At 35.7% G+C, this 25,992-nt stretch overlaps 3 protein-coding genes across 6 annotated transcripts; all 3 read right to left on the bottom strand.

The window, feature by feature from the left end:
• Positions 1-1,299: 1,299 nt before the first annotated feature.
• On the bottom strand, positions 1,300-5,489 carry ccdc124 (coiled-coil domain containing 124). Of its 2 annotated transcripts, none has more exons than XM_055046203.1 (5): positions 5,390-5,489; positions 2,997-3,174; positions 2,137-2,329; positions 1,957-2,062; positions 1,300-1,866 (listed from the first exon to the last, which is right to left on the bottom strand). In XM_055046203.1, the coding sequence occupies exons 2-5, from the start codon at positions 3,153-3,155 to the stop codon at positions 1,662-1,664; spliced, it is 663 nt and encodes a 220-aa protein (XP_054902178.1). In that variant the 5' UTR covers positions 3,156-3,174; positions 5,390-5,489; the 3' UTR covers positions 1,300-1,661. The 2 variants fall into 2 exon arrangements, with proteins under 2 accessions (XP_054902178.1, XP_054902168.1); XM_055046193.1 differs by lacking the exon at positions 5,390-5,489 and adding an exon at positions 5,217-5,354.
• Positions 5,490-6,395: 906 nt separating this feature from the next.
• Positions 6,396-12,741, bottom strand: cluap1 (clusterin associated protein 1). Of its 3 annotated transcripts, none has more exons than XM_055048262.1 (13): positions 12,653-12,741; positions 11,070-11,097; positions 10,870-10,981; positions 10,585-10,669; positions 10,316-10,495; positions 9,574-9,669; positions 9,213-9,296; positions 8,978-9,111; positions 8,702-8,843; positions 8,361-8,433; positions 8,166-8,276; positions 7,760-7,809; positions 6,396-6,989 (listed from the first exon to the last, which is right to left on the bottom strand). In XM_055048262.1, exons 2-13 carry the CDS (start codon positions 11,089-11,091, stop codon positions 6,807-6,809), a joined length of 1,272 nt encoding a protein of 423 aa, XP_054904237.1. In that variant the 5' UTR covers positions 11,092-11,097; positions 12,653-12,741; the 3' UTR covers positions 6,396-6,806. The 3 variants fall into 3 exon arrangements, with proteins under 3 accessions (XP_054904237.1, XP_054904228.1, XP_054904246.1); XM_055048253.1 differs by lacking the exon at positions 12,653-12,741 and adding an exon at positions 11,462-11,533; XM_055048271.1 differs by lacking the exon at positions 12,653-12,741 and adding an exon at positions 11,411-11,432.
• A 910-nt stretch (positions 12,742-13,651) lies between these two features.
• On the bottom strand, positions 13,652-25,285 carry slc5a5 (solute carrier family 5 member 5). The gene is made up of 18 exons (XM_055048237.1): positions 24,653-25,285; positions 23,428-23,515; positions 22,600-23,014; positions 22,161-22,226; positions 21,982-22,033; positions 21,439-21,506; positions 21,018-21,172; positions 20,738-20,878; positions 19,993-20,122; positions 19,546-19,634; positions 18,971-19,083; positions 18,413-18,483; positions 17,944-18,030; positions 16,535-16,737; positions 16,243-16,340; positions 15,420-15,505; positions 15,050-15,142; positions 13,652-14,916 (listed from the first exon to the last, which is right to left on the bottom strand). Exons 3-18 carry the CDS (start codon positions 22,954-22,956, stop codon positions 14,821-14,823), a joined length of 1,905 nt encoding a protein of 634 aa, XP_054904212.1. The 5' UTR covers positions 22,957-23,014; positions 23,428-23,515; positions 24,653-25,285; the 3' UTR covers positions 13,652-14,820.
• Positions 25,286-25,992: the final 707 nt, after the last annotated feature.

Below are 25,992 nucleotides of genomic sequence, written 5' to 3'. Positions count from 1 at the left end.
TGTTCAACCAGACATAAACCTATACACATATTTTGTTTTCAAACTCCACTGAAGTTTTTTTTACACTTCAGGTTGCAACAAAACACACAACAAACACTTCTGTGTAACTGTTATATTTTTTCTTCATTCATCCATAACGCTTTCCTCGCCCCCCTGCAATAGCACCCCAAGGGGCGCGCCTCACACTTTGGGAACCACAGATTTAACAATTCATATAAAATGCATTTCCAACATTTTACAACTACAAGGATATTAGGGTTTTGTATTAAACTATTTTTGATCATCTTTCAGGTCTGAATAAATAAAAAGGCAAAGAAAGGCGAGTACAAACAGCATTTGATTTCCCAGACTTTTTAAGTTTCTACAAGACAAAAACATTTGCATTTAATAAAGGTAGTGTCTTTACACTGACCGTGAACCTTTTCATATTTAGGGCTCTTAAAGTTATTTATTTATTTATTTTAACTTTGTGAAAGTCCTTCACTCCCTCATATCTCACAAACTTTACACTTCAATATACTCCCCCTTTTCTTATGATAGCCTGTCCAAAATGTGTTTCTGACAGGCCATCTCAACAAAGATCACATTTCATCTGCCTTTGCTTCACAGCACTGTCCATTCTTTAGAGAAATCAGTTTATAGTTTGTCAGTCATTGAAAGATAAGGATCTCCAGATAGTCCAATGTTTGACACTTCTAACACATTATTGAAGACAGGCCAGTGGATGAGTTAAGGAGCAGATTAAACATGCAGTACTTTGATGTTACATCTCCTAAACCTTTACCTCAAGACTGCTGACATTGGTATTAAAACCAAACAGCTGAGTAACAACATCCTTTATTGTAATTTTGGACCATATTTTACATGTATTCTCTTATTTTCTTAGAGCGTTACTGGATTTTGGTTACTTGTAGATACATTTGACTTGATTTGAGTGGGATATGAAATAACCAGCATCCCTTTTGGCAACTGCTGCTTTTCATTTAAAATACAGTGAGAATATTGAGATAGAAATGTTAGCAATCTTTGTCAGTACATATAGTTCAATAAAAGGCTTCAAAAGCTTCTGTTTTTCTGTTTTGAAAAAACTGTGGTAAATGAAATGATCAAACTGCTTGGCAAACTAAACTTCTAATGTAAAAATCTTAGCGTTATCTGATACATTTCTAAAATTCCATGGTTGGTGTGCTGTATGTATGCTGGACATAAAACTATACTATCCCTCCATTTTGAAAACAAAAGTGACCTGACTGGTTTCCTATTAGTTTGTGTAGCACAAATAAAAAACCCCACAAAATGTTGATGATTCAGCTGTGAACTTTAATAAGTTATTCCCAAAACATCTGGCTTCCCACCTTCCCAGAAGGGCTAAAAAATAAGTAATTCAATTAATGAGATGCTGAGTTTGGCTCATTGAAGGCCGTGTTCACAAACATGATAAACAGTTGTTATTTTGGAAGATGAAAAGCAGATCCTCTTACTACTAAATTAAACAAAAGAGTCAAGTCCTCTGGCACAGCATAAGGTGTTGCCGGGTGATTGCTGATGAAGCATCATCACTCACACTTTTTTTTTCAGTGAAATTATTAGTTTTTCAAATCAAAGTCTCTAATTTGCCTAAGCAAGCAGAGTTTCCAAGTGACATTGTGAAAACGATGAATTCACTTCAAGTTGTAGGAGGCAAAACGCTGGTTCAAAGGGTTCTCAGGAGATTTGGCCCACTCTTTTTTCAGCTGTTGCTTTAGCTGCGACAACCTCATGTTGGGGTTCTCCATTTTTAGTCGGGGCATGTTTGCTTCCTCAAAGGCAGTAAAAGCTGCTTTCATCCGCCGCTCTGGATGGCGGTCCAGGTCTTCCGGCCCCGTGCTGAGACACAGAAAAACAACAAGAGTCAATGATGACAAATAGCCAACAACTTGTGATGACAGCAACATCATCATGCCACACGTCTTCCACCTGAGCACAGAGATGGCCTCCTCGATTGTTCGGGCTTCCACACTTCCTTCTTCAGCTATGACTCTGTTAATATTCTCCTCCAGAGGAGTCTCCAGGTGGCTTTTCTCTGTATGGATGGAAGGGTTTGAATTTTATTTGACACAAACACATGTGGTCCAGGATCTCTAAACCAAATATTACCTTTCGGCTTCATCTCCATTTCTTGCTGCTGGTCATTTTGAAGTATCTCCTGAATTTGAGCACGAGTCACTTTTCCACCAGCTGCTGCCTCCTTCTGTGCTTTTCCTTTTATCCTGGCGTTCTCCTCATCAAGGAGCCGCTGGTTTTCCTTTTTCCTCTCAAGAAGCTCCAACCGCTTCTTCTCCTTGTCGTCCTGGAGGAAAAGAAAGTATTTCCACTTATTTTATCAACACATTAAGCTAGAACTTCTCTATTAAATATAAAGTGAAATGGTTATCCTTAAAATGTTTCCTATAAAACAATACTGTTGAGCGTCATTTGCTTATATATGGTTTGTTGATCAAGTATTCACACATGACAAACCTTTTCACCTTTTTGTCACAGTACGAACCACAAATTTCAGGTCGTTTTGTTAGAATTTGACTGGGTAGACCAACACAGTGAAAAGCATAATGGTGAAGTAGAACAAAGTAGACAGATGGTTTTCAACATTTTTCACAAATTAAGATATGAGAAGTGTGAAATGAAATGTTCCTGAGCCAAAACAATGACGAGCCATCGTCCCCAGCAAACACAGCTGCAACTCTCTCTCATCTTTGATTCTGGCTTCCCTCTTCCTGCCTTTACCACGTTTTGTAATGGAGGTTGTGTCTTCCGGTTGTTAATTTAACACTTCATATTTGGCAAGTTAACATTTTCTGCAACGGTCATTTTGCACACTATGTAAACAAATAAAAAGGGGAACAAAAGGCAGACAAGAGAAAACACAACAGTCAAAGAGCTGATTTGAATAACAAAAGACGATAGCTGTGTCCTGTGATGAATTTGGGTGTAAACTATGATTTGATATCTCTGCTCACCTTTCTCTGCTCTTTTTTAAGTACATGTTTGTCTGTTTCTTGCCAGAGAGCGTCTTCTTCTTCCTTCTTCTTACGGGCGTCTGCCACTGCCTTGGCCTCAGCCTTGCGGGCTTTGGCAGTGGCCGCTTTGGAGTTCTCACCCTGGAACTTCTTTGGCATCCTGACAGCTGCTTTTTAGCTGAAAGAGAGGAAGATGTGAGATGATGTGAAATAAGAAATAGGAAAAGTTTTCATTGAAACACTCTGCATGTAGTGAATTTCTTCTGTCAAAGTTTAGATTAAAAAATGGAAGATGTAAATGGCATATTTATGTTTATGTGCACAAGTATCACTAATTACTTGAGCCATTAGCGATATTGGAATATGAAGTTGAACCTGAGTTTTACAAAGCTTCAGTACATAATCCTACCGCAACATCAATCCAGGAAGACAAAGAGTAATTAGGTCAATAACTGCAGAGATATAGGTGAAATTAGACTGCAAATTTAAGCTTTACAAGGATTCAGATAGAGCTTAACATAATGTCAGACCATGCTGTACAGCTCTTCAGGTAGGGCTTCCTACAAGGTTCCGGGGCATATTTATGAGGATTGAACAGTTCTTTCAAAAGAGCATTTTTGATATCAGACACTGGTTGGAAGATCTAGCTTTCAGTCTTCATCCTAATTCAATCTTATGAGGTATCAGCTTGTGCCCGAGGGTGCAGTAATGTTTTCCAAACAGTTCCAACACAATCGGAAAGCAACTTTTCACTTGACAAGGTTCAGTCAGGGAAGAGCTGTTGTACTAGCGACAGCCAAACCTAGATGACATATCCACTCAATTGATTTGTAACTTCAGAAAACACGTCTCCACTGATCAAGATGTCACTTGAACTAGATGATGGGCCGTGTCGCAAGTGTGTCCAGTCTGGTATATGTAAAACGTGCTTGAAGGAATAGTTTAACTAAATCATACTACTTTTACTGGAGTAAAATTATTATGAAGTGTAATGACTCTTATTTGAGTAAAACATATGGATACTATACTCACTGTGAGCAACTTCACTGAATGACAAACAGAAATATTTTAGCCAGCATGCATGAGTCGCAGTCATACAGTTTACATTAGTGTGAATCCTCTTGTTTGTACAAAAGCTTTGTTCTGTTGTTTTCTTTCTCCTGAGCCTGTTGTATCATTTGTAAATTAAGAAGCTAAAGTGAACAGGATACATTGTCACGGAAAGTACCTTCGCTGACAGACATTCAAGCTCCTGTATGAATTAGTTTAATAACATTTTACAAAGAAAAAAAATCAATTTGGCTGCATTTGTTATTTTGTAATGTCTTCATTTTTTTCATTTTACTTTTTAAAATACCAGAACTTCCATCCTGTCTTATATTTTTTATTGCCTGGTAATTTCATTTATAAATACTTCATCAAATGTTATGTTCACTGACTCAGTACATTTTAGTAAATACTTTTTAACCCTTGAATAATTTCTTGGATGGCTACGTCTTGCTCTTACTTGAGTAAAATCATGTTGAAGCAGTTCTACTCGAGTCTAATTTTGGGGCGCTCTACCCATCTCAGGTCAGAATACTCCTAATAACTGACTGGAATAAGTTGACACAACCTATTGCACAAGTGCATCTTGAAACAGTTAAGAGTGACCCATTCTTTGATTTTTTTTTTTTTAGAAAAGCTCTGTGGCCTTTGAAATGATTGGAAGACCTTAATTCAATGATTTGAATGAGAGAGTCAACATACATAGATAATCACAATTTAAAAACGACACTCAACCACTGTTACATCGCTGTTTAAATTTTAAAAACTGCATAACGTAAATGTGGCATAGATAACAAACAGTACACAAATCCTTTTGTGGATGATGCAACGCGTGATGGAACAATGATGGCACATTCCAGCATTAACAAATGCCTGTCAAGCTTATGTAAAGGAGGATAACTGTAAACAATCTCCATGTTAGTTTATGCGCCACGGCTTCCATTAAACGACATCTACGACAGTTTACGACCGTAAAACTGCATCTATTTTTGTTTTTTTTTACTTAGGATCAAAAATAATTAACCTGATACAAATTATTTTTGTTATATTTCAAGCATGAGTAGTTTGTGATGCTCACTTAACAAATAGACTGGTTAACAAACAGACAAGCATGCAACCGATGGGTTACAAACTCATAAGTTGAAGCTCAAATATTCTAAAAAAAAAAAATACCAGCGTCGTGTTTGTCAGGAGCGACTTAGCATCAGTTAGCCGTTGTTACCCTGATGAAACAGGCTTGTTTGCTTATCAAGGAGCTCACCGCTCTTTCAGCCACTTCACTAATATGTAACTACACCAACAGTCGTCACACCACTTAGTTGTTCAAGAACAAATCGTTTTCATACCAGGATGAAAGGAAAACCAAGTCTTAGGTAAAAGACAGTTTTCTGTTTCGAAGAGGCATCCGCCACCGCCTCCTCGCGCAGCGCGCACAATGATTGCGTCATCGATGCCTTCATTTCACAAAATACAACATTGATGTTGATTTTATTTTACTGAGGAGTGATTATATATATTATATGTTTACTTATATATTTTTATGCTTAAAACGTATTAGCTTCATACGTTGTTTTTTGCCGCAAGATAACTTAATCTTTATGGTTATTTTTGATAAATGTCAACTAATGAACCAAAAACAAAACAAAACACACAAAGATACAACAATCCATTTAGCTTTTCATATTTCTTTTTGAATACATAATATAATAGACTTAGGTTGTTTTTTTTTCGATGCAAGAAACCAGACTAAAATCATTCAACATGTCATCAATAATACCAATTTAAAAAAAAAAATCAACATAAAGCCTTACACACATTTTGTTATTGGCTGATTCTCACTGAGGTGAATAGTAAAAGTAAATTTTCCTTGAATAACTTTTTGAAAATTACTTTTAAAAACACTTTTTTGTTTGTTTGTTTTTTACTTTTATTTGAGTACTATTATTAAAAGCTCTCATGTAATAATTTCCTCTGAAGAAGCCGTCACTAACATGTCAACATGTCTCACATCGTCATCAGCAGCAAGTTGACTTCTCTTTAAGTCAACTTATTGGAAGCTTGCATGACCATTTGTGCTTTCTCAAAAAGTTAAAAGGCACTCCCACTACTAATTGTATCAGCAAATATTTTGTTTCAATTGTATAAAACCTCCGTATTGCATATATATATATATATATATATATATATATATATATATATATATATATATATATATATATATATATATATTTTTTTTTTTTTTTTGTTGTTTTTGTTTTTCCTACTGTAGGTAAAAACAACTACAAAGAGGCCACAATGAAAACTAGACTATGTTTAATTATTATGGACAATGTCCCTAAGTTACATCTGTTTGAATCCACCACTTTAAGAAACTAGAAAACATTTTTCAGATAAATTATCATGCAAAGTTTTTTTTTTCTTTAGTACTGCTGAGTGTATCCAATTATTACACATTCCTTTGTAATTATTCATTTGTGTACTTTAATAGTCACAAATATTTTCCCTTAGAAAGTAAAGCGTACAATTAAAAAAAACTGCCAAAAAATGTCCAAACTGCCACATAGATAAATTATTTATAAAACAGTCACTTTTGGTGAAGAACAAAAAATAAAACTGAAGTTTTAATTTCATTTTTGTCAGTAGATTATTTAAATATCAAAGAACAGATGATATATCTGCAAATAAAATTTATAATTGAGCTTTCCAAGATGTGAGTTCAGCTAGGACATAAAAAGGTGCAGAGCTCATGATTGTGTCCCCAACTCAAAAGTCGTCATCACTTTCTTCTAGCAGGGCTGGTCTCATGCCTCCCCTAGGAGGTCGATTACTCAACAAAAGGACCTCCAAGCTTTCATCCTCCTCCCTCCTCTCTTCTTCTTCGCCTTCCTCATCTTCATCTTCGTCTTCCTCATCATCCTCTTCTGCATCAACCTCACTGTCATCAGACTGAAACAGGAAGCAAGCAGCAATAACTACATCACCAGTAAAAGGTTTAAGTCTATCTTTGATAGGACTGTGGGATGATATAACATGTCAAACTATATTTTTCCAGGATAGTTAGACCACTAGACACACACAAACACACTGTGGAACCACTAAAATAAAAAAATAAACAAAACATGTTTTTATTCTAACTAAACACAGAACCTTGGCCAGGTTTTACTCCTATATCACAAAAAACTTTGAAAAGAAAAAAAATAGCATTTGAAGGAAAAATACATTCTTACCCCAGGCTGCTGATATTAAAAATATCAGCACAATTGCTTAAAAATTAATATAAAGCTTTTTTGACAACATTTTTTTTCCACATGAGGGTTAAATAAAAAATTTAAGAATGGACGTTTCCTTCTAATACATAGGGGGGACATGAGGATTAACTGAATCCTTTTCCTGAACAAACCTTTCCTTTCCGCTGTTTTTTGGATTCAGGAACTGACCTTCTGGAGGCTGCTAAAACCCCCTTTAAAATCCAAGTGACAACGACAAGAAAATAGCAAAAGGAAACAGACTGATGAAACAGCAAACGAAGAGACAAGCTGGAAACCAAAGAAGGTGGTAAATCTGGTCAGAGTTTATAACAGAACAATCTTTAAATGAAGGTTAAAAGGAAAATCATTCACACTGAGCACTGCTGATAGTTTGGCGCCAAACAGGAAGCAATGTAGCCTGTTTTCAGAAACACTGTTTTGTATCAGCGTGAAGATAACATCACTTACGTCATCACTGTCATCACCCTGCATGTTACCAACGAACCGTGGTCCTCTTCCTTAGCAGAAAGGAAAAACCACAAGCAATTATGAATTTTCAGGACAGAAAAGTTTTCTGAAAACCATGTTCCATAAAAATATAATTTTAGGTGGATCTGTAAAATCAACAAATTATTTAAACATGTAAGAGGCTAGAGAGAACAACCGGAAGTTCCTCTACTCTTCTTGATGTTGGTGACTAAATGCTGTGCATAATGGTATCAAAAAATCCAAATGAAAAACTCTCAAAGTTTTTTTTTTTAAAAATTGGTTATCATGGGATGGGAGGAATGAGAATTAAAAATATAAATTTTGTCTAATTCTTAAAGGTACTAGTTTTTCATATCACTATCTTGGCTGCAGTCCATCTGCATACCTGCCATGGGGGCATTTCTTGAGGGCTGTGGCTTAGATGGACGAGAATCTTCAAGGTCGCTATCTGACCCTTCGTCCTCTGGAACATCCAAATCAGAATCAGAGTCTTTCACTGTCAAACACAAAGACAAAAATGTTTAGACAGAGAAAAAAAAGTTGTGTTTTAATTTTGATTTAGGCATCTGGTTTAACTCACATGAGCCCTTCATCAGATCTCTCTCCTCCTCCCTTAGTTTGTGTTGCATTATCCTCAGGCTATTTTCAGTTTCCTAATAAGTACACAAGAAACCCCGTTTTAGATGAAGAACCAGTTAAACATTTTTAAACTTGGAAACAAGACTCAAGTATTTCATGTAAAACTTAATAGTTAATATACAAGTTCCAGACAATAAAGCAACAAAAGGAATTAATGAGGAAAAGTGAAACGCAGGAAGGCAGAAAGATGCAAATACTGCATTACATATTATATATATTTAAAGGGAGGGATTATCAATAGGATTAAGCATTCTACATAGCATATCTATTCCATCCACACACCTCAAACCTTTCCTGCTCCAGCCTGTGGTACTCATCCAGTTGCGACTCCAGGTAGGTGAGGTTTCTGAATTTCTCCACAAAGACTTCATATTGCTTCTGCAGCTCTTCTTCTATCTTTTCAAATTCATCCATGAATGCTGGCCTGAAAAATTCAAACACAATTTTCAAGAGAAATGTTTCAATGGGTTTTTGTTTCACAAGACTTATTTTAAATGGAAATTGTAAATCTTAAGATGGTTAAACGTAAAAAAAGAAAAAAAAGAAAATAGAACTCACCTGACACTCTGTAAAGTCTGCAGCCTCTTCTGATGCCTCTCCAGATCCTGTTTCTTCTTCTCTATCTTGGCGTCCAGGCTTGTCTCGTCTGAGACGACATTACTAAGCATCTCTTTGATTTTTTCAACAAATTCCTGGTAAAAAAGGCAATATGGCACAATCACAGTTTAAACTATTTAAGCAAATGAAGATGAAAACCAAGAGAATTATAAAGACAAAGACTCAGAAGACTCACCAGAGTTTCTTTAATAGCAGCTCTCAGTGCCTTTTCTGTCTCATTGATCTCAAGAGGTCGAGCAATGGCAGCAGTTCTCATTTCCTGTGAGCACCAAAAAAGTGAAGACGAAAAGTGAAGACGAAATAAAAGCATTAATGATGGTTACTCATGAATTAAACTGCCTTAAATCTCTGTCTGCAGCACTGCAGAACGAGATTTAACGTTATGTCAACTTCAGAGCAACGAAGGTACTCGCAACGAGAATGACATATCTATAATGCAGGTAAAATCTCTTCTCCGATACTAAACTCGAAATAGTCAAGCTTTATTTTTTTACCAGTATGCTATTATGAAACAATAATAATCAACTTTGCCTCACCCTGAGCTCTGCCTCTTTCCCCAGTAAATCATACAGAGATGCTCCTCTGGATGTGATTTCAGATGCCAGCTGACGAGCTGCTTTGAGCTCAGAGATCTGCAGAAAAGACATGAAGAGATCAGCTGACTCACACTTAACTCTTTCTTCTTTAACAAAGTAATTAAAGACTTTCATTACTTCAGGGAAAAGAAAACATGAGAAAAGTAGACATTGTAAACAATGTGCATGAATCAACAAAAAAATGTGTGCAGGCTTGGCAAATAGGTATGTGTCAAATTGTTGTTCAGGAGGATACTGCAATCAAAGAACTAAACTAAAAGGTACATTTACACAAATATCAGATACAGCATTTTCTGCTGTTTAAATAGTTTAAAATCTCTGACACTGAAACACAACCAGTACAACAAGAAATCAACTCCATCAGCCATTAAAAGCATTGTGAAATTCTTGATAATCTTGAATAAAGTTCTTACAATAAATGTAAATGAACTACATTTTCAACCCTTTTCAAGGACTCGTTGTATTTGGATGGGTTTACATAGAAAGAACGCTGTTTACCAATTAGAAAGACAAAGTTATTTTGACTGCACATTAAAATAACTGTCATATTAACATCTAAAGCACAGTTATATGTCGTTTGTTTTTTTTTTCTTTTCTTCAATCTTCTTAAAACTGACATTTAATTAATTAAGTTAGTGGACGATCAGCAACACACATAATTTGAATGATAATTGCGCCTCACCCTAGAGCCGAGATCAAACTTGAACTTGTTGCTATCTTCTTCCACAGCATCCTCCAAAGCCATCTGCTTGGTTTTCATGGCATTGTACAGCACCGATGTGATCTTGAGCATCTCTTTCACTGCATAGCCGTCAGCCTGGTAGAGATGCTTGGTGTTTAGCTTGATGTGAGCCTTGGTTGCCTGCAACCAGGTCATACAATGATTAAAACAGAGTGGTTTTTTAGTTAACTACGGTAGAGAACATATTATCTATCGGAATAATATTTCACCATGAATTGAACCACAGCCTTAATGAAGAATATTCTGTCTGACTCTGTGTCCACATCAGTGGGAATATCAGCGTGAGGCTCGTATCTACAAAAAAGAGAAAATAATTTGAGAATCAATGATTGTTTTAGAACAGCTCTTTATTTATTAATCAGGATTAGAAGAGATACTTCTACTGGTAGATAGATACAATGAGGGATGTGAAAATACCACATGAAGCAAAGAGCTATCTGAGCAGAAGTGTTGTTATTACATGAAGCATTTCAATTTTAAAAGCTGAAGCATACCTCTTTACAAGCCATATAAGGATTTCTGCCACTAGGGTGAAGTTTGGTGTTATGAAATTTTCCATAGATATGAGGCGAGGGTAGCCCAACGCCCTCATCATTTCTGTGAAGTCTGCCAAATCACAAACAAACTCACTTATATTCTAACATCTGCAGCAAAATAAAAGATAAAAGGTGGAGAAGTACAAGGTGTCACTTACTTTTTAAATCTCTGAAGGACATGTTGACCTGAAAGAAAGAAAAAACGAAAGGAAGAAAAAAGAAAGGACTTTTTTCATTGTAATTTATCAGAATGGTTGTTTCCTGATTTATAATCCAGTACAATTGTATTTTTAGCAAGCAACATTTCACGCTTGTTTTCAGTAGTAGAATAAACGAAAGCATTAATAAATATCTAGTTTGTAGATTTAATTTCACAGCTGTTCTAGCTAAGCCTGTATAGCTACTACTTAGCTCGAAGTTAGCTGTAAGCTAACGATCTGTGTCGCTTTGAGTTGCTGAAGAGAAATTAATCTATAATGTTGCATATTTTACAACTCACTTCGCATATACTAAATATGTCCTAGGGTGTTCAAAGACATCATTTTGTTACCTGGAACCGTTACAAAGACACTTCCGTGGTCTATGCTATAAATGGTCGCTATGGAAACACATTCTGTTCTACGGAAAGTCAAAGCAGTCAAATGTTCGAAGCGAAAATTGAGAACAGTTCAATACCGCTGAGAAATGGAAATTAAAATGTAGTTCAATTTAACCAGTAAGCTTGTTTCTAATATGAAGTAACATAAATATTCCTCAAAATGTTATAAAACATTTGAAATATGTACTTTCTAATTTATAAAACAGCAACATTGATTGGTGTTCATCAGGTATTACCAGACCAAATGATGCAATCACAGAAATCTTGTTATATCGCCATTTTCCTACAAGTAACGTCTTTCAGCACTGTTTTTTTTCCTCCCATGGCACAATATCTTACTTGCACAATAATATATTGTGAAAACATCTTATACAGATGTCTTAATTAATTTTAAGCCCGTAAATTAACTTTTGTTTTAATTTGTTACAAATTATACAGATGTGTCTTTTCAAGTATTAGTTTAAGAGAGATGTGGTGTTGTGGTCTTCAGTAAACTCCTAAATAAAACAAACACTGAATATTTTTTGCCTGCTTTCTTGTCAGACTGGCTACATTTTAGTGATTTTTTTCATTCTTAAAATCAGACAGTGACACTGAAACAAAAAAGCAGTTACGTTCCTTTGTATGAATTAACTATGGGGCTCAAATTAAATTTTTCTATAGGGCTAGATTAGTTAATAATAATTTGAAAATATATTTTTAAACTGACTATGACTATACTTGTTTGGTGCAAATTGGCTTGATAATTTAAAACATTTATGACAAAACAACAGCAAGATGAGAAAATTTTCAGGGGCAAATATTTTTTGTTAAATCACAAGACTGATTCTGCCCCTGTGATGGAGAAACATATTATTTTGACTAAGCTATATTATAATAAAGATAATTTTATTGTTTTGAGAGCTAGGTAAAAAGTATGAGATAGCCATTATGAGATCCAAGTCTCTTTGTTTTCAAATATTGGCAGAAACGAGCTTCATTACAGGATGCTTCAATAAAAAAAATACTTCCAAATATAAAAAATGTAAAAGAAAAACAAACAAAAAAACGGCATGTCTATTTGTTTATTGATACAAAAATACAAGTTATAGTTTCTAATTTTGTATGGCTGCAGTACTGCTACAATCCACTAGACGGCGATACCTGCTCGAAGTTCTCCTTCCGACCAGTCCGTCGGAACTATGGGCTGTTCAACTGACGCAGAGCATGATGGAGCAAACTGGTGAGCCCCCTCACAACAATAACACCCCGGCAGGTAATGAACCGCCTGCCTGCGGCCTTCACAGCAAACGACTCAAAGAACTGGAAAATGCCGCCCTGCAGACCAGCTTGATATCACAAATGGAGACAGAATCCGGGGCGGACCCCGGGAGCTGGACGGAACAGGAGTCCGGGCAAGGTGAGCAGCCGAACGGGTTGCCCTTGAGCCAGCAGCGCTCGGCGCCTCTGCAGCTCGGCGTGGACATGGAGGCGGAAGAAGTGGAGCCGGGGACAAACGTGGCCAAGCAGCGGGTGGAAGAAGAAAGGACGCTGACGGACCATTTAAACAAACGACTCCTTTCTTCGTTTCTGGAAAAACTTAACGAAAGGGACCTGGCGCTCCCTGGCGTGCAGCGCCTGGACTGTGCTGTAGCCGAAGAGGATTCGAACAGGGCCGCGGATGATTGGTGAGGCGCCTCGGCCTGACGATTCGCAGCAGCACGGAGACGGTTGGACGATCCAGGACCAACGTGCACGGAAGCACAATCTTCACAACATTAAAGACTGACATACTAGTTTGATTTATGAACGCTTACAGCTAGAGTGTCTGTGGATATTATGTTTTGTCTGAATGCTTGAATTATTAAAAAAAAAGCAATAAATGAACACCATGTGAAACGAAGCTCCTTTGTACTTGGTGTACTCATTGTGTATCTGGCAGCCATGATGGTTTCAGCTGCTTAACATCACCAGATGTCAGTGTACTAAGAAGAAAACTCACATGCCAGCTCTTTCATAGTTTGTTTCCTTCACATACACCAAAAGTTACTTTTAAAATTACTGTAGAAACGTGACACCAAATATATTAAGGTTTACTAAAATTTATTTAAAATGCAGAAAAAAAGCTGAATAAATGTAATTTTAACAATAAAATGACTTAAGTAGTTGTTGATTGTATTTTTATTTGAGTTGTCACGGAGCATAGGTGGTGGACAAGTGGTTTCAAGGCATGGATTGTTTTACAAAAAGAAAAAAAAACACAGTTTAAAACTAAGTATTACATTTAACCACATTTATTTAGATTCACAAGGTACCTGGGAAATTGATCTAAATGTATTAAATAGTGACAAAGTAGTATATTTTTTAAGTCTTTGACACTTCTACTTTATTACAAGTAGACATGATTAAATACAGTGTTTTAACTTTTTAGAATGAGTTAAACTGTAAATTCAAGTGCTAACACATTCCTTAATTTGTTACTTTTATCGGCTTCATAATTTTGAAAGTAACACAAGCCATCGCAAACAATTTACAGTATGCAGACAATAATGAATTGCTTTGTCTAAGTGTAAGAAACCTATGGATGGATTTTGAGAATGAAGCAGAGGCTTCTATATGATGAGACAATTTTCCAAGTAACATAAACTTAAAATAGAAAATTGTTTAGATTGACAACTCTATTGAAAATTGTAGAATAATTTAAAAATAAGAGGAAGAAAACATAACAGTATTTTGAAAAATACATATTTTTCAAAATGGTAACTTCATACAAAATAAACGTAGTAGTCATTTAAGTCGCTGCTCTTTGTGTGTTTGTCAATAATAATTTTACTGTTCACTTTTCATATTTTTTGAAAACCAACCCAAACTGTTTTCAATAAAGATTTATCAACTGATCTTTTGTATTTGACCATGCTGACTCAGTGTTTACATTTGAGTGTGAAGCTGTGACCCACTTTACTTTAAATAATAATAATAAAAAAAACAGGCCTGATAACAGAGCATGAAATAAGGAAACCGTTACTAAATTACAGAAAATGTACACACAGATTTAAAACGTTATCTCTGCTTCCCGTCATTCTTGTGTTGACATGTTGCAGGTGCACATCTTTCCCGAAACAGCACATACCAGAAGGAAATTGAAATATTTCATCACATTTTACTGTACTGTATATCATCTATATTTATAGCTCTGAAAGAACAATGACTCTAACTCTGAATGTGTGTCAGGCTTTTGAAACTTCAACTGATAAGATAAAAAAAAACTTTATTGCTACTGCAGAGAAAATTTCAGTAAGACTTGCTATGAGTAATTTGGAGGTTAATGCCATTTAAAAATCACATCCTCTTTTTTCTATTAACAGTGCATCATCTCTGGGTAGGCTCCTCAAAGGTACCACCAGTGGGTTCTCTATTAATTTGTCCTCCTGAAAAACAGATTGAAATGATAAACATATCTTTCAAATACTTTACTGGTTATAATATTCTAATATTTGTAAAAACTTGACAAACAGTTCCAACAACTCTACACCAGTTTTGCCATACATTTGGTTTCTTTACCTGGTTATTTCCTATGTGAACTGCAGATATCAGTTGGGTATTCCTGCATGTATTCTGAATGAAGCAGGGAAATGCCCAGGATATTACATTGCTCTTAAAACAACAAAAAAAAAAAAAGAGAAATATTGTCAATGAATGCTTTTTAAGACATTTATCATCAATGTAAAGCATATCTATATAAGCTTCTAAAACATCCAAATTAAGTCAAGCTTATTTCACATACATATATATTTATTAGCAAAAAAAAAAACTTAGGGACATAAATAAAGAAACCATTAGATATAAATGATTACATAAATAATCAGGGAATCATTTATGACACTTCCATTCATTAGACAATTATTTCCCTTTAAAAAAAAATATATATTACTCTGCTTTCTGACGAGATCTCCTTCTCCTTTTTATTCAGGTCCCACCATAACAGCCCCTCTTTAATTTGACTCCTCTTTGTTGGCCCTGTGTGTGATAGAAACATGAGAGTTTGTTCATGTATATGTAAAATGAAAAGGAAAAAACATCCTGTTCTAGTAGCTCTGTATAAAAGCCCTTGACTTAGCATTTTGACTGATATGAGCTACATCTTCTTGTAAATATTCACACCCACTGTGTTTCACATTTTGTCAAGTCACAACTATAACTATAGTGTTGCAGTTGTGACATCTATAACATTATAGAAGCACAGTTAATACAGTGCTTTATTCAATGTACATGAATAAAGCAATGCAGCCTGACTTTGAAATTGAAGGAAGTGATACGTAGTTTTTAATATTTTACTGCAAGGAAAATCTGAAAAGTGCAGCATGCATTTGTGTTAAGCAACACTAGTGAATATTTTGTAGAACTGCCTCTCACTGCATCTTAAGGGGTGCAGTGAGACTGATTTGGTTAAGGAGGACATTTGTAACAAAGTGAGATAATTACAAATGCACACACTTCAGATTTTTATTTCTAAACAAATAATGAATACAATCTACTTCCTTTTTTTACCTGCTGATGCATTGCTTTGTTATGTTTGTTATGCTTGTCATATAAAACTTTTTCAAAATAAACAGATGTTGTCTGGTTGTAACATTACCCAAATATTTTCAAGGGATCTGAAATCATTTGCAATAAAATGTGAATCGGACAGATTTGATTCAAAATGTCCTTGAAGTTTTCACAACATTGATTTGCGTATCTCATTATCTTTTTACCTGTTGCATAGCTCACTATCATTCCCACCAGAATGACTGTGCTGGTGGCCATGGCTCCAAAATAGAGGTAAGACATGGAATAGAAGTTGAGGAGGCCACTGTTTTCAGAAAAAAACAAAAGCAACAACAAAAGAGCCAAGACATTTTATAGTTTTTCATCATAATCGCTCTACATAGTCTGTGCTTTGAAGTCATAAACCTTTCATGTGAGTAGTTAAGCTAAGATTAAAAGAAAAGATTAATGTTATATGATCAAAAATAGATCAACATCTGAAAAACTGTGTTTGCTAACCCTTGGTGTTTTGGATGAAGTGGGGTCAAGATGGAAACCTCATCCAGGTTAGAGCTGTTGTTTCTTGTGCCATTAGCAAAGCTGCAGCCGTCTGTGAAGCTGGGCAGGACACCCATGGTCTCCACACTGGGTGGGTGAAGAGTTGAACCCACAGCCAGCCACAGAGAGACACAGAATCCTGCCAATATCCCAGAGTACGCCCCCTACAATAAAGAACAAAATACCCTAATAATCGGCTGCAGTATTAACAGTGTCTAAAAATGAATTTGTTCCTTTCAGCCCAACAGCATGCTCTGATTGTTTTTTTTTTCTCTGGATAAAAGAAAACCCAATAAAACCCTGAAGGCCTGATTTCAAAAAGGCATTGGACTGAACTTCAGCAGCAAACAGAAGAACAAGTACTCTAAAATGCAGCCATCATAAAATATAATGCTTCTCTCAACAGCTATAAAAATATAAAAAAAAAATGTAAGAGGAAGTCAGTCCAACTCCAGCTGTGTACAGCTTCTGAGATCGATGTGCAGAAGGTCATGTGTACATTAACCTTGTGCAAAAACTATTAATTTTTTTTATGATGTAGTCTGAATAAGCATCATAAAAAAGTAATTCCTATGCCACAGCTGGGTTAATGAATAAGAAAACTTTCTCTCTGGGATAAATAGTGGCTAAGACAAATTGTGACATTTTCAACAAATGGACTTTAAAACACAGAGAAATGCGATTGAAAATCTTTCTGATAAAAGAGTTTGCTGTACACATAACCCTGCAGGGATTCTAGGACCCAGTTGAGCCTTCAACTGTTTGAAATTTTAATCGTCAGTAGTCTGCTAATTGCATTAGTTATTTTTTTTAAAGGTTTGAGTTAAAAAGTGTCACCTCATTCACGTCACATCTTCACAGTTTAAATTTCCAGCCATCCTGCAGTAATAGGACCACTTGGGTCCCCAAACAGTACCAATTAAATGATATGTTTTATTTTATCCCTGTACATACATCGATACCTATTCAATCTAAGCCTTTGCCTTCAAAAAAAAAAAAATTTTTTTTCATGAAATTTTATTTTTACCCACCAGTTGGCAGCAGAGTTAATGTTCAAGTGGTAGCAGTAGTTCAAGTGGTTAGCTTATTTAAATAAATAAAGATAATAATAAAAACTTTAAGTGTTTCTTTTTGTTTTGTTTTTGTTTTCTTTTGGGTTTTTTTATATTATTTTTAAAGCAAATTTTCTTCCAGGAACAAATTTGAACCCAAGTTTGAGTTTATCTGGGGCTTAAATGCACCATACATATAGAAAATCTATTTGTTTTTGCCCTTCTTCAATTGTGGTAGCAATTGTATTTTACTACCACAAAGGTCAGGGTTTGTATTTTGTAAATTATGACTTTTCAAGGGGGTTGGCAAACACTCACCAGCCTGTTTGTTCCTGGGACAAACATTCCCAAAATGAATACGCCCAGAACTGGACCACTGACCATTCCCATGACAGTGAACGAGCCCTGAGGAAAGAAGACAAACAACATTCCGGGTTCAAAACAAAATGAATTACAATCCAGGAGTGAAGATGAAAGCAATCGATTGAAACTTATTTCAAATCAGAAAATAATACAACCAATTGGTTGGATGCAAGCATCACACTCACAACTGTTTTATTTATTTACTTAATCCATCCATTCTGTGGGAACTTTTTTCCAAGGATCATTTCCAAAGGTCAATTCAATTGAAATGACTCAGGTCAATTCTTAGTAACCTTTTCTGGGAAATATGGGAGGAAACTGGAGTGCAGATGCACAAAGGAAAGATATAAACTATGCACAGGAAGTCCTTTGGAACCCAGTAGCTTATTGTTGTCTTGCATTCAAATATTTCTGTATAACATACCTGAAGAACCCCCCAGTCCAAGAAGGAGGAAAGAGCTGCTACAGTGATACATCCAGCTCCATACAGGAATGCTTTAAGAAAGAGAAGGACAAATGTTTACTCTACTAGACTTTCTTTGTCTGTTTAATAGAAGAAGTAGTTTGCAGCTTAGATAAGTCTGATCAAGTTCAACCTGAAAGGTCAACTTGAACTCATCAAGATGTTTGAAATAAAATATTTGTTTTTAATACTTTCTGTGTTAATTACAAAGTTGATATCAGGAGGCTTTACTCTCCTTGAAAAGATGTTTTGTTCCTGGTGGAATGAAAGATGACTCTCATATGAATGATCATTTTGATTTTTTTATGAATTTAATTGATTTGTTTACATATTTCTATACACTTGCACATGAACTAAATTAAATTAGCATTAGACTTCCAGCAGCTCGATTTCAGCAGGATTTTAAACCTGTCTTTGGTATGTAAGATTTTGAGACTTTTCAATCAATCTTTGCACTAATTTGAAGAAGTGGTGCCAAAATCAAACTCTGTTTCACTTGCTTAGTAAGAATTAACCTACACAGTCCTTTGGAAACAAGGACCAGCTTCTTCTGTTTCATCTGGAGCAGATAAGGTCTCAGTATATCCTCCATTGTCACTGCAGCCATGGCGTTGATACTCGTGGAGGCAGTGCTGTTAAAAACAATGCCAATCATTTCACTTCTGGATGTCATAAGAGTTAAAAAAAGTTTATGCTATATGTGTGTCACAGCAGTAATAGGAAGAGGACTTAAATAAAATTAATTGTTTCAGATTAGTCTTATTTATTAAAATATGTGTTTTTTATGTAAAAATACAAGGCCTTTAGCTTTTCTTAAATAGTTAGATTATGCACAATGTTTCATAAAGAGGTTAAAACCAACCATGTCAAACCATGACATCTGATACATTGAAAGAAAACCATGCAAGGGGCCACCCAAAATTTCAAATTGTATTACAAATATCTCCAGTTGAAAAAAAACTTCAGGGTATTTTTTACTCTCGCTCATGCTTATTTCTGTTTTATTGAAACACAAAAGTAAAGTACAAGTAGCTCAGGTTTATGGTTTAAGGAATATGTTTGCATCTGGCAGCAACACTGAGAAAAACTCATACCTGAGAGTCCCGCTGTATGCACAGGCAAGAAAAAGACCTGGGAATCCTGGATGATTACTGAATATGTCCAACACGAAGAATGGCATGTACTTTATTAGAAGAGAGCAGGAGAAGTAGAATAGAGTGTTACTGTGTTATTTTTGATAGAAACACTTCATACATTGTATAGGAAACCATGATCACCCCTGAAATTACATATATAGTTGGGAAATAAACCTATGCATGGTATCATCACCAGGAATTATATCATGAGTACAATAGAGCATAACGAACTTCAAACTTAATTTTGTATTACAAAACATGGTTGGATAAGACTGACTGGAGTGCAACCACCACTTCAGTAGTATCAGAAATTTAATTAACTTTGAAAATTGGATGAAACATTGGACTACTTTTGAGTTACTGTAAGACAAATTCATCTGCCTTTGCCCAGAGTCATCAGCATACCAGATCAGGTGCAGAAATCCTCCCAGATTTCAGCGGGTCGCAGAGGTTGTAATAAGCAAACATGACGATACCGCAGGTTGCTGCGCTGCTCACAATGAGGCACAGACCGATCTGATTTACAAACAGAGCCCTGGAAAATAAAAAGTGTTCTTTATTACAATTAATCCTGTAAATGTGTATGATTCTAAACAGTCAAGTGAGGCAAATATGGGAAAAGAAATGTCCGTTATCTAGTATTGATGATAAGTTGCAAGGTTCAAGCAGATCAACTGAAAAAACAACAAAAGCATGACAGGAAATCTACAAAAACTCATAAATTCAAAAACCTAGAGTCATGTGGCAAAACAGCGCAAAGACAAATACATAACACTATCCAATGATGGTTGTTATTATTTTGTGGTGCTGTGTATTGGATTTACTTTTTTAAAAAACATTTTACATGTAAAACAATATTTTTTGGAGGAAATAGAGTTCTGTCAGTTGAATTGAGATTTTTTCAGACACTTGAGTAACTTCAATTAATCTCTGGAATCTGTAAACTGTGTTCCACGCTTTTGTTCTGTTAACAAGATAAATTACAACTAACTTGTCCAAGTATGATGGACTAGCAACCTGTCCAGGGAGTTCTACGCTTCTTGCCTATTAATTAGCCATTAGCTATAAGCTCCAGCGTCCTCATGATCAACTGAGGACTAAGAAGCAATTAACAATGGATACATGTGAATAATTTATTAAAAACAATCACCACTTGGCTTCTTTCTCTGATTTGCAGGAAATGTAGCGCTGAACTTGTGCTTGGTTTACCCCGTACATGGACAACCAAACCATGGAACCCCCAACAGTGAGGCTCCAGAAGGTGTAACGTTTTCGTGGATCCACATCAAAACTGTGGATAAAGCACAATTTGAAACCTATAACTAAATACATTTTGGATTGAACGTTCTGTTTTTAACTTGAGGTATTAATATGAGATGGAATGTTATTTCTAATCAGTGACTTTAATCTTAATACAAAAAGATTTTTACTCATTGAAATTAAGGCGTGATCCGTTGCTGGCAATCTCCAGTACTTGTGCAGGACCGCCAACCAGAATTGTCCCTTGGATGAAAATTGCCACAAAGCCTGATAACATGATAACAATCTGGAACACGTCGGTCCAGATAACAGCCCTCATGCCGCCCTGCACACAAACATTAGAGGAGAAACACAGAGTGAGAAACCTGGAATGATGTCAAACACAGCTCTTCACATGCAGGGGGAGAACATGCTCCCCTCCGAGAAACCCCAGGCCAGGATTTGAACCCAGGACCTTCTTGCTACAAGGCAGCATTGCTAACAACTGGTCCACTGCACTGCCCAGTGAAAGAACATTCAATATAAGAAAGGTTGCAATACCCCTGCTTGCGTACGTATTTACGCCCTTTGAGAATGCCTTATTGTTCTCACCAGTGTGGTGTACATGGTGCAAATGATCCCCGTGGAAAAGAGAGACACCCAGATACTCAGTCCAGTAGCTGCAAAATCAAATGGGTTTGATCATTAATACCAAATGTTGATTTATTTAAACAACTTATCACTTTACAAATTTAACTATGGTAGAATATGCGCTACTTTTTCAAAGACAATGAAAACAACAGCAGCAGAAATAAATTCAACTGGTATGAGATGGTGATTTGTTTAGCTGTAATAACTGTCTAAGTAAATGTAGTATTTAAAATATATTTTATGACAAAAAATTGTAGCGTTTTACGCTACAGTAAAAGTAAGCAAATATTAACAAGAATTTTTCTTATTATGAAATTAATGGCTAAAAACATAAAACTTTACTGCAAAAAGTTTCTGGATTAATAAATCTTGATTTTATAAGTACTAAAATCAAGATCCATTGGAAAAAATCTTTAAAATGTTAAAAATATAATGAGATTTCTAAATAAATCAATAAGAACAATCCCTCTTTCTTTCCATGCAAAGCAAATTTCACTCTCCTACCTTGATTTAAGATCAAGGCTGGTGCATAGATGACAATCCCAGTGTAAAGCAGCTGAGAAAAAAGAAACACATTGCAAGCAAATCTTTGGGTGAAACTAAATCTGAGCATTCTCAGATATAAGCTCTTAATGTGTAACATTCTGCTCAGGAGCATTAAAATGTGAGATTGATGTCCCTACCGTTGCAAGAATAAACTGGACGCTTCCCAGCAGCTGCATCCCTCTGCCAAACCTCTTCTTTAGATACTGTGACAGGCAGATGGTTGGAGTCAGAACATCACAGGGTAACACACATGCTTCATCTTTCCTCACCTCACATATTAAGCTGTGTTTATTAGCAACAGGGGAATTTTAATCAGCTGGAATTTAATCAGAGACATCATATCTATACTGTAATTTAATACTATTTAAAACTGGAAAATCGGGATATACATTGGAGTTGTTTGAAATAATAACCCAAAATAAACTTTGATTTGGTTCATGGTCACATAATAAAGAGCGTACAAAATGTCAATTCTCTTGTCTAACATTCAGTTCTTGGTACTCTGGCCAACTTACAGCACATTCCTGTTCACTTTATTAAATTACTAGTGCAAAAAAAGTGGAGGCTCATTATGACCTGGTTGGTGCTGGTGATGCCCAGTCGAAAGAAAACTGGCAGGAACAGGTAAGCTGTCAGCAGAGAGTTGATGCTTTGTCCGAGGCACATGTAGAGGAATTTGAAGCCATAGCGAAATCCCTCTGAGGGAACACCCAAGACCTGGACAGCTGACATGAAGCTGGCACAAAGCGACAGACCAACGGGCACAGCCGGCATGCTCCGGCCTCCGGTGAAGAAGGCCTCTGCTGTTGCATCCCGTCGCTGTTTTTTCAGAGCCTGAAAAAGCCCAATCGCCATGGAAACTGACAACATGGCAGCGAAGACGGCGTAGTCAGCCAGTGCAAACCCTGGATTACTGGAAACATTTTTCTCCATTGCTGAATTTAGGTCTCTCTGTCTTTAAGTCTCTTCTGAATCCAGATGTTTAGTTAATCTGTCAGATCAACACAAAAACAGAAGCATGTCAGTAAGTTGCATTGATGGCTGAGGATCACACGCTGAACAAATCTGTTTACTTGACCTAAAATTTACCGCCAATCTGATAAGTAGGTAGTTACTGCAAGTTAGTGCTAGTTATGTTCACCAATTGCAATATGACCAAATACATGGTCATATAGACTACAGATACTGAAGCTATTTTCAGGAGAGTGGAATATAAAGTATGAATTTTGTTTAAAAATATTCAACTAAGTGTTATTATTGGTGCCTCTCAGCAATAAGGATCTGGGTTTGAATTTCAGCTGTGGCCTTTGTCTTTGTTTGAGTTTGGATGGTCTCCGTGTGCATGTGTGGATTCTCTCCAGTTACGTTTGCTTCCTTCCACTAAAACTCTGCAAACTAGGTTACCTGGTCACTTCAGTTTGCCTTTTGATGTGACTGGTTGATGAGCCGCCTGGTGTCTCCTTCCTGTTGACCACTGGAAATAGTCGCCAACCTGAAGGAATTGAATCCAAATGTAACTCATTTAAAATATGGATTACTCACTTCAACACTCGAGTTGTCTTAACATGCACTTCAGTCGTTTTTCAGGTCTTCATGGTATGAGAGAATACCAGGACAAGGATGAGTGAGAAAAAATAAAATAATAATAATATCGAGATTACTGATGAGTTTAAGTGTCTCTCAATCTGACTGAGTGAAAAATGTGAACATCAATAGTAAAAAATGTGAACATAAAAACACAATTTGGTAAGATAAATATGATATATGTTATTCCTTTACACTATCTGGCTGGGTTTAGGCAAAAGAACTGTTCCATTTGCATGATTCAGAAAATATTATTGTAAGAACATATATGTTTACTCAGGGCAACATGTCCCTGGTTCAGTTTAGACAATTTATCACAAAGATATAGTTACAATTCCAATAAGAAACTGTTACCACAAGGTTTATTCGTAAATGTATATTTTTTTACTTGTCCTCCACAGAAACTGTTTGAGAAAGGGAGAAATCCCAATGTAATTTATGACACAGAAACAAATCTTATGACAAAAAGATTCAGAAGAGCAGTAAGTAATAACAAGTTAGAAACAAAAATACCTGATTTCAAATTTCAAAAATGTATGGAAAAATTTACATTTGCAATGTTATGTAGCTTTTTGCTTTTCAAAATAAGAGTGGGAATGCTTTTAAAATTCAGCACATCATCAGAAAATGCACCTGCTCCAAGCTAATGACTTGTGATAAAACTTGAAAATGTGCAAGAAAAGAAAGAAGCAAAAAAATAATACTTTTAGCAACATTTTTTTAATTCACATTCAGATTGAGTTTGTCTATAAAAGTGTTCCCAGTTGCAAATTTAAAAAAAAATAAACAAAAAAAAAAAAACTCCAGCATACAAATTTAAACACTGCAATTTAAACACTAATGTCACTTTTTATTTATTCAGAAAGCAAAGCATTATCAAACATCTTCACCATCTGAATAACCAACGTCAAAGTTGCTTTTACTCACACTGTAGGCATAAAATAATTTTTTTAATCAATTAGGTGGCTAATTCCAATGTAATTGCTTCTAAAAGAGACAAACTCCATTTTATGAAATAATGCAATAAAGCACATTTAAGACTCACCCTATGTCAGTTCAGTCCAGCCTGTGAAGTAAGAATGTGCTGACAGCCAACTTCACCCCTCACCAGCTGGAAGATATTCATGCGCCTTCTCTGACACACTTGTGTTTGTCTGTGAGTAACGCCTCAGCACATCTTGAGACCTTCTTTAAAGGAAGACACTCAGAGGAGAGGGTCAATAAAGGTTTGAAGATTTACAATGTGCAACCAGACATAAACATCAAATGCTGATAAAGAAATCAGTGGGACCTGAGCTGGAGAGAGGGCATAATTAATCTATTTGTATATTTATGGGACAGCATAAATGATGCAAACTAAACATCAGTAAATCCACTATCTTATCTTCTTTCGAATTCTGAAGCCTTTAAATCTACACATACAGTAAGTGATCATTAACTCCTATTCAGGAAAGCTGTTGTATCCCAATCGCTCTCTCACTATCAAGTCATTCTGTTCAAAAGACCCAAATATTAATGGCAAGTACAAGGAATACTTTTCAGTTACAAGAGGCCGTGTTTATGTCCAGAGATGTGTTTTACAGTTAAAAGGGAAAAAGAGTTGATTCTAGTAAAATTTTAACAGAGATTTACAAAAAAAATGCTAAATAATGAGAAAACTGAAAATGCAGCTGCAGATGTCTGATTGACTTTTCAGGCATTCCTTTGAAGACATTCTCGTAGTAATCAATTCAACTAAAGATTAACTCACGGATGACTTCCTACAGCTCTTGCTGGGATATTAAAGATAGTTACGGCATAGTATGTGAAAGACATTTCTTGTAAGGCTTTCGACACACCCTTACACTGACACTAATTGCTGTAAAAGAGCATTTTTTTTTAGATGACTACCATGTGTATCTGTAAATTGTTTCTATTGTGGTTACACGCACTGGTTTTATTGTATATAAATAAAACTCTGTAAGAAGCTTGAACTCAAAATGTAGTTCAATCTTAAGTTTAAATAGTGTAATAAAACTCACTGTTTTTTCAGGTGCTTTGTTCATCACAAGCTTTAAACGTTTGACAGTAAACTCTTGTCTATCTTTGTCTTTTACAGCAAACCTTGACCCAAATGAGACCTTTTATAGTTTGTATAAGTTATGACAATGATTAATGATCAAAAAGGTCATTTTAGAAACAAAAATCTATTCAGTGCCTTTACTTAATTTACTTTTATTCCAATACAGTAGCAGTTTTCTACTATAGTATTCAGTGCATTTGAAGACTCTGTTCAGCTTGTGTCAGTAAACGCAGGTTGTTGTGGCCAGTAGGAAAATGCTGTTTTTTTTTTAATGAAACTATTATTTAAAAAGTTGTGAAGCCTAAAATGTGTCTTTTGACTCT

This window comes from Poeciliopsis prolifica, unplaced genomic scaffold, assembly GCF_027474105.1.
Source record: "Poeciliopsis prolifica strain line A6 unplaced genomic scaffold, Auburn_PproV2 SCAFFOLD002, whole genome shotgun sequence".
Taxonomy (NCBI): domain Eukaryota; kingdom Metazoa; phylum Chordata; class Actinopteri; order Cyprinodontiformes; family Poeciliidae; genus Poeciliopsis; species Poeciliopsis prolifica.
Note: the sequence above shows the minus strand (reverse complement) of the source record. Positions and strands in the feature narration are given on the sequence as shown.

Coding starts and splice junctions, on each gene's coding strand:
- ccdc124 (XM_055046203.1), bottom strand. CDS start 3,155: ATGCCAAAGAAGTTCCAGGGTGAGAACTCCAAAGCGGCCACTGCCAAA. Junction 2,330..2,996: donor TTAAAAAAGAGCAGAGAAAG/GTGAGCAGAGAT, acceptor CTTTTCCTCCAG/GACGACAAGGAGAAGAAGCG. Junction 2,063..2,136: donor AATGGAGATGAAGCCGAAAG/GTAATATTTGGT, acceptor CCATCCATACAG/AGAAAAGCCACCTGGAGACT.
- slc5a5 (XM_055048237.1), bottom strand. CDS start 22,956: ATGGAGAAAAATGTTTCCAGTAATCCAGGGTTTGCACTGGCTGACTAC. Junction 20,123..20,737: donor TCAGAGAAAGAAGCCAAGTG/GTGATTGTTTTT, acceptor TTTATTTTCCAG/GGCTCTGTTTGTAAATCAGA. Junction 19,084..19,545: donor GCATACAGCGGGACTCTCAG/GTATGAGTTTTT, acceptor TGTTTTTAACAG/CACTGCCTCCACGAGTATCA.
- cluap1 (XM_055048262.1), bottom strand. CDS start 11,091: ATGTCCTTCAGAGATTTAAAAA. Junction 10,982..11,069: donor GTCCTTCAGAGATTTAAAAA/GTAAGTGACACC, acceptor GTGATTTGGCAG/ACTTCACAGAAATGATGAGG. Junction 6,990..7,759: donor AGGGTGATGACAGTGATGAC/GTAAGTGATGTT, acceptor TTCCTGTTTCAG/TCTGATGACAGTGAGGTTGA.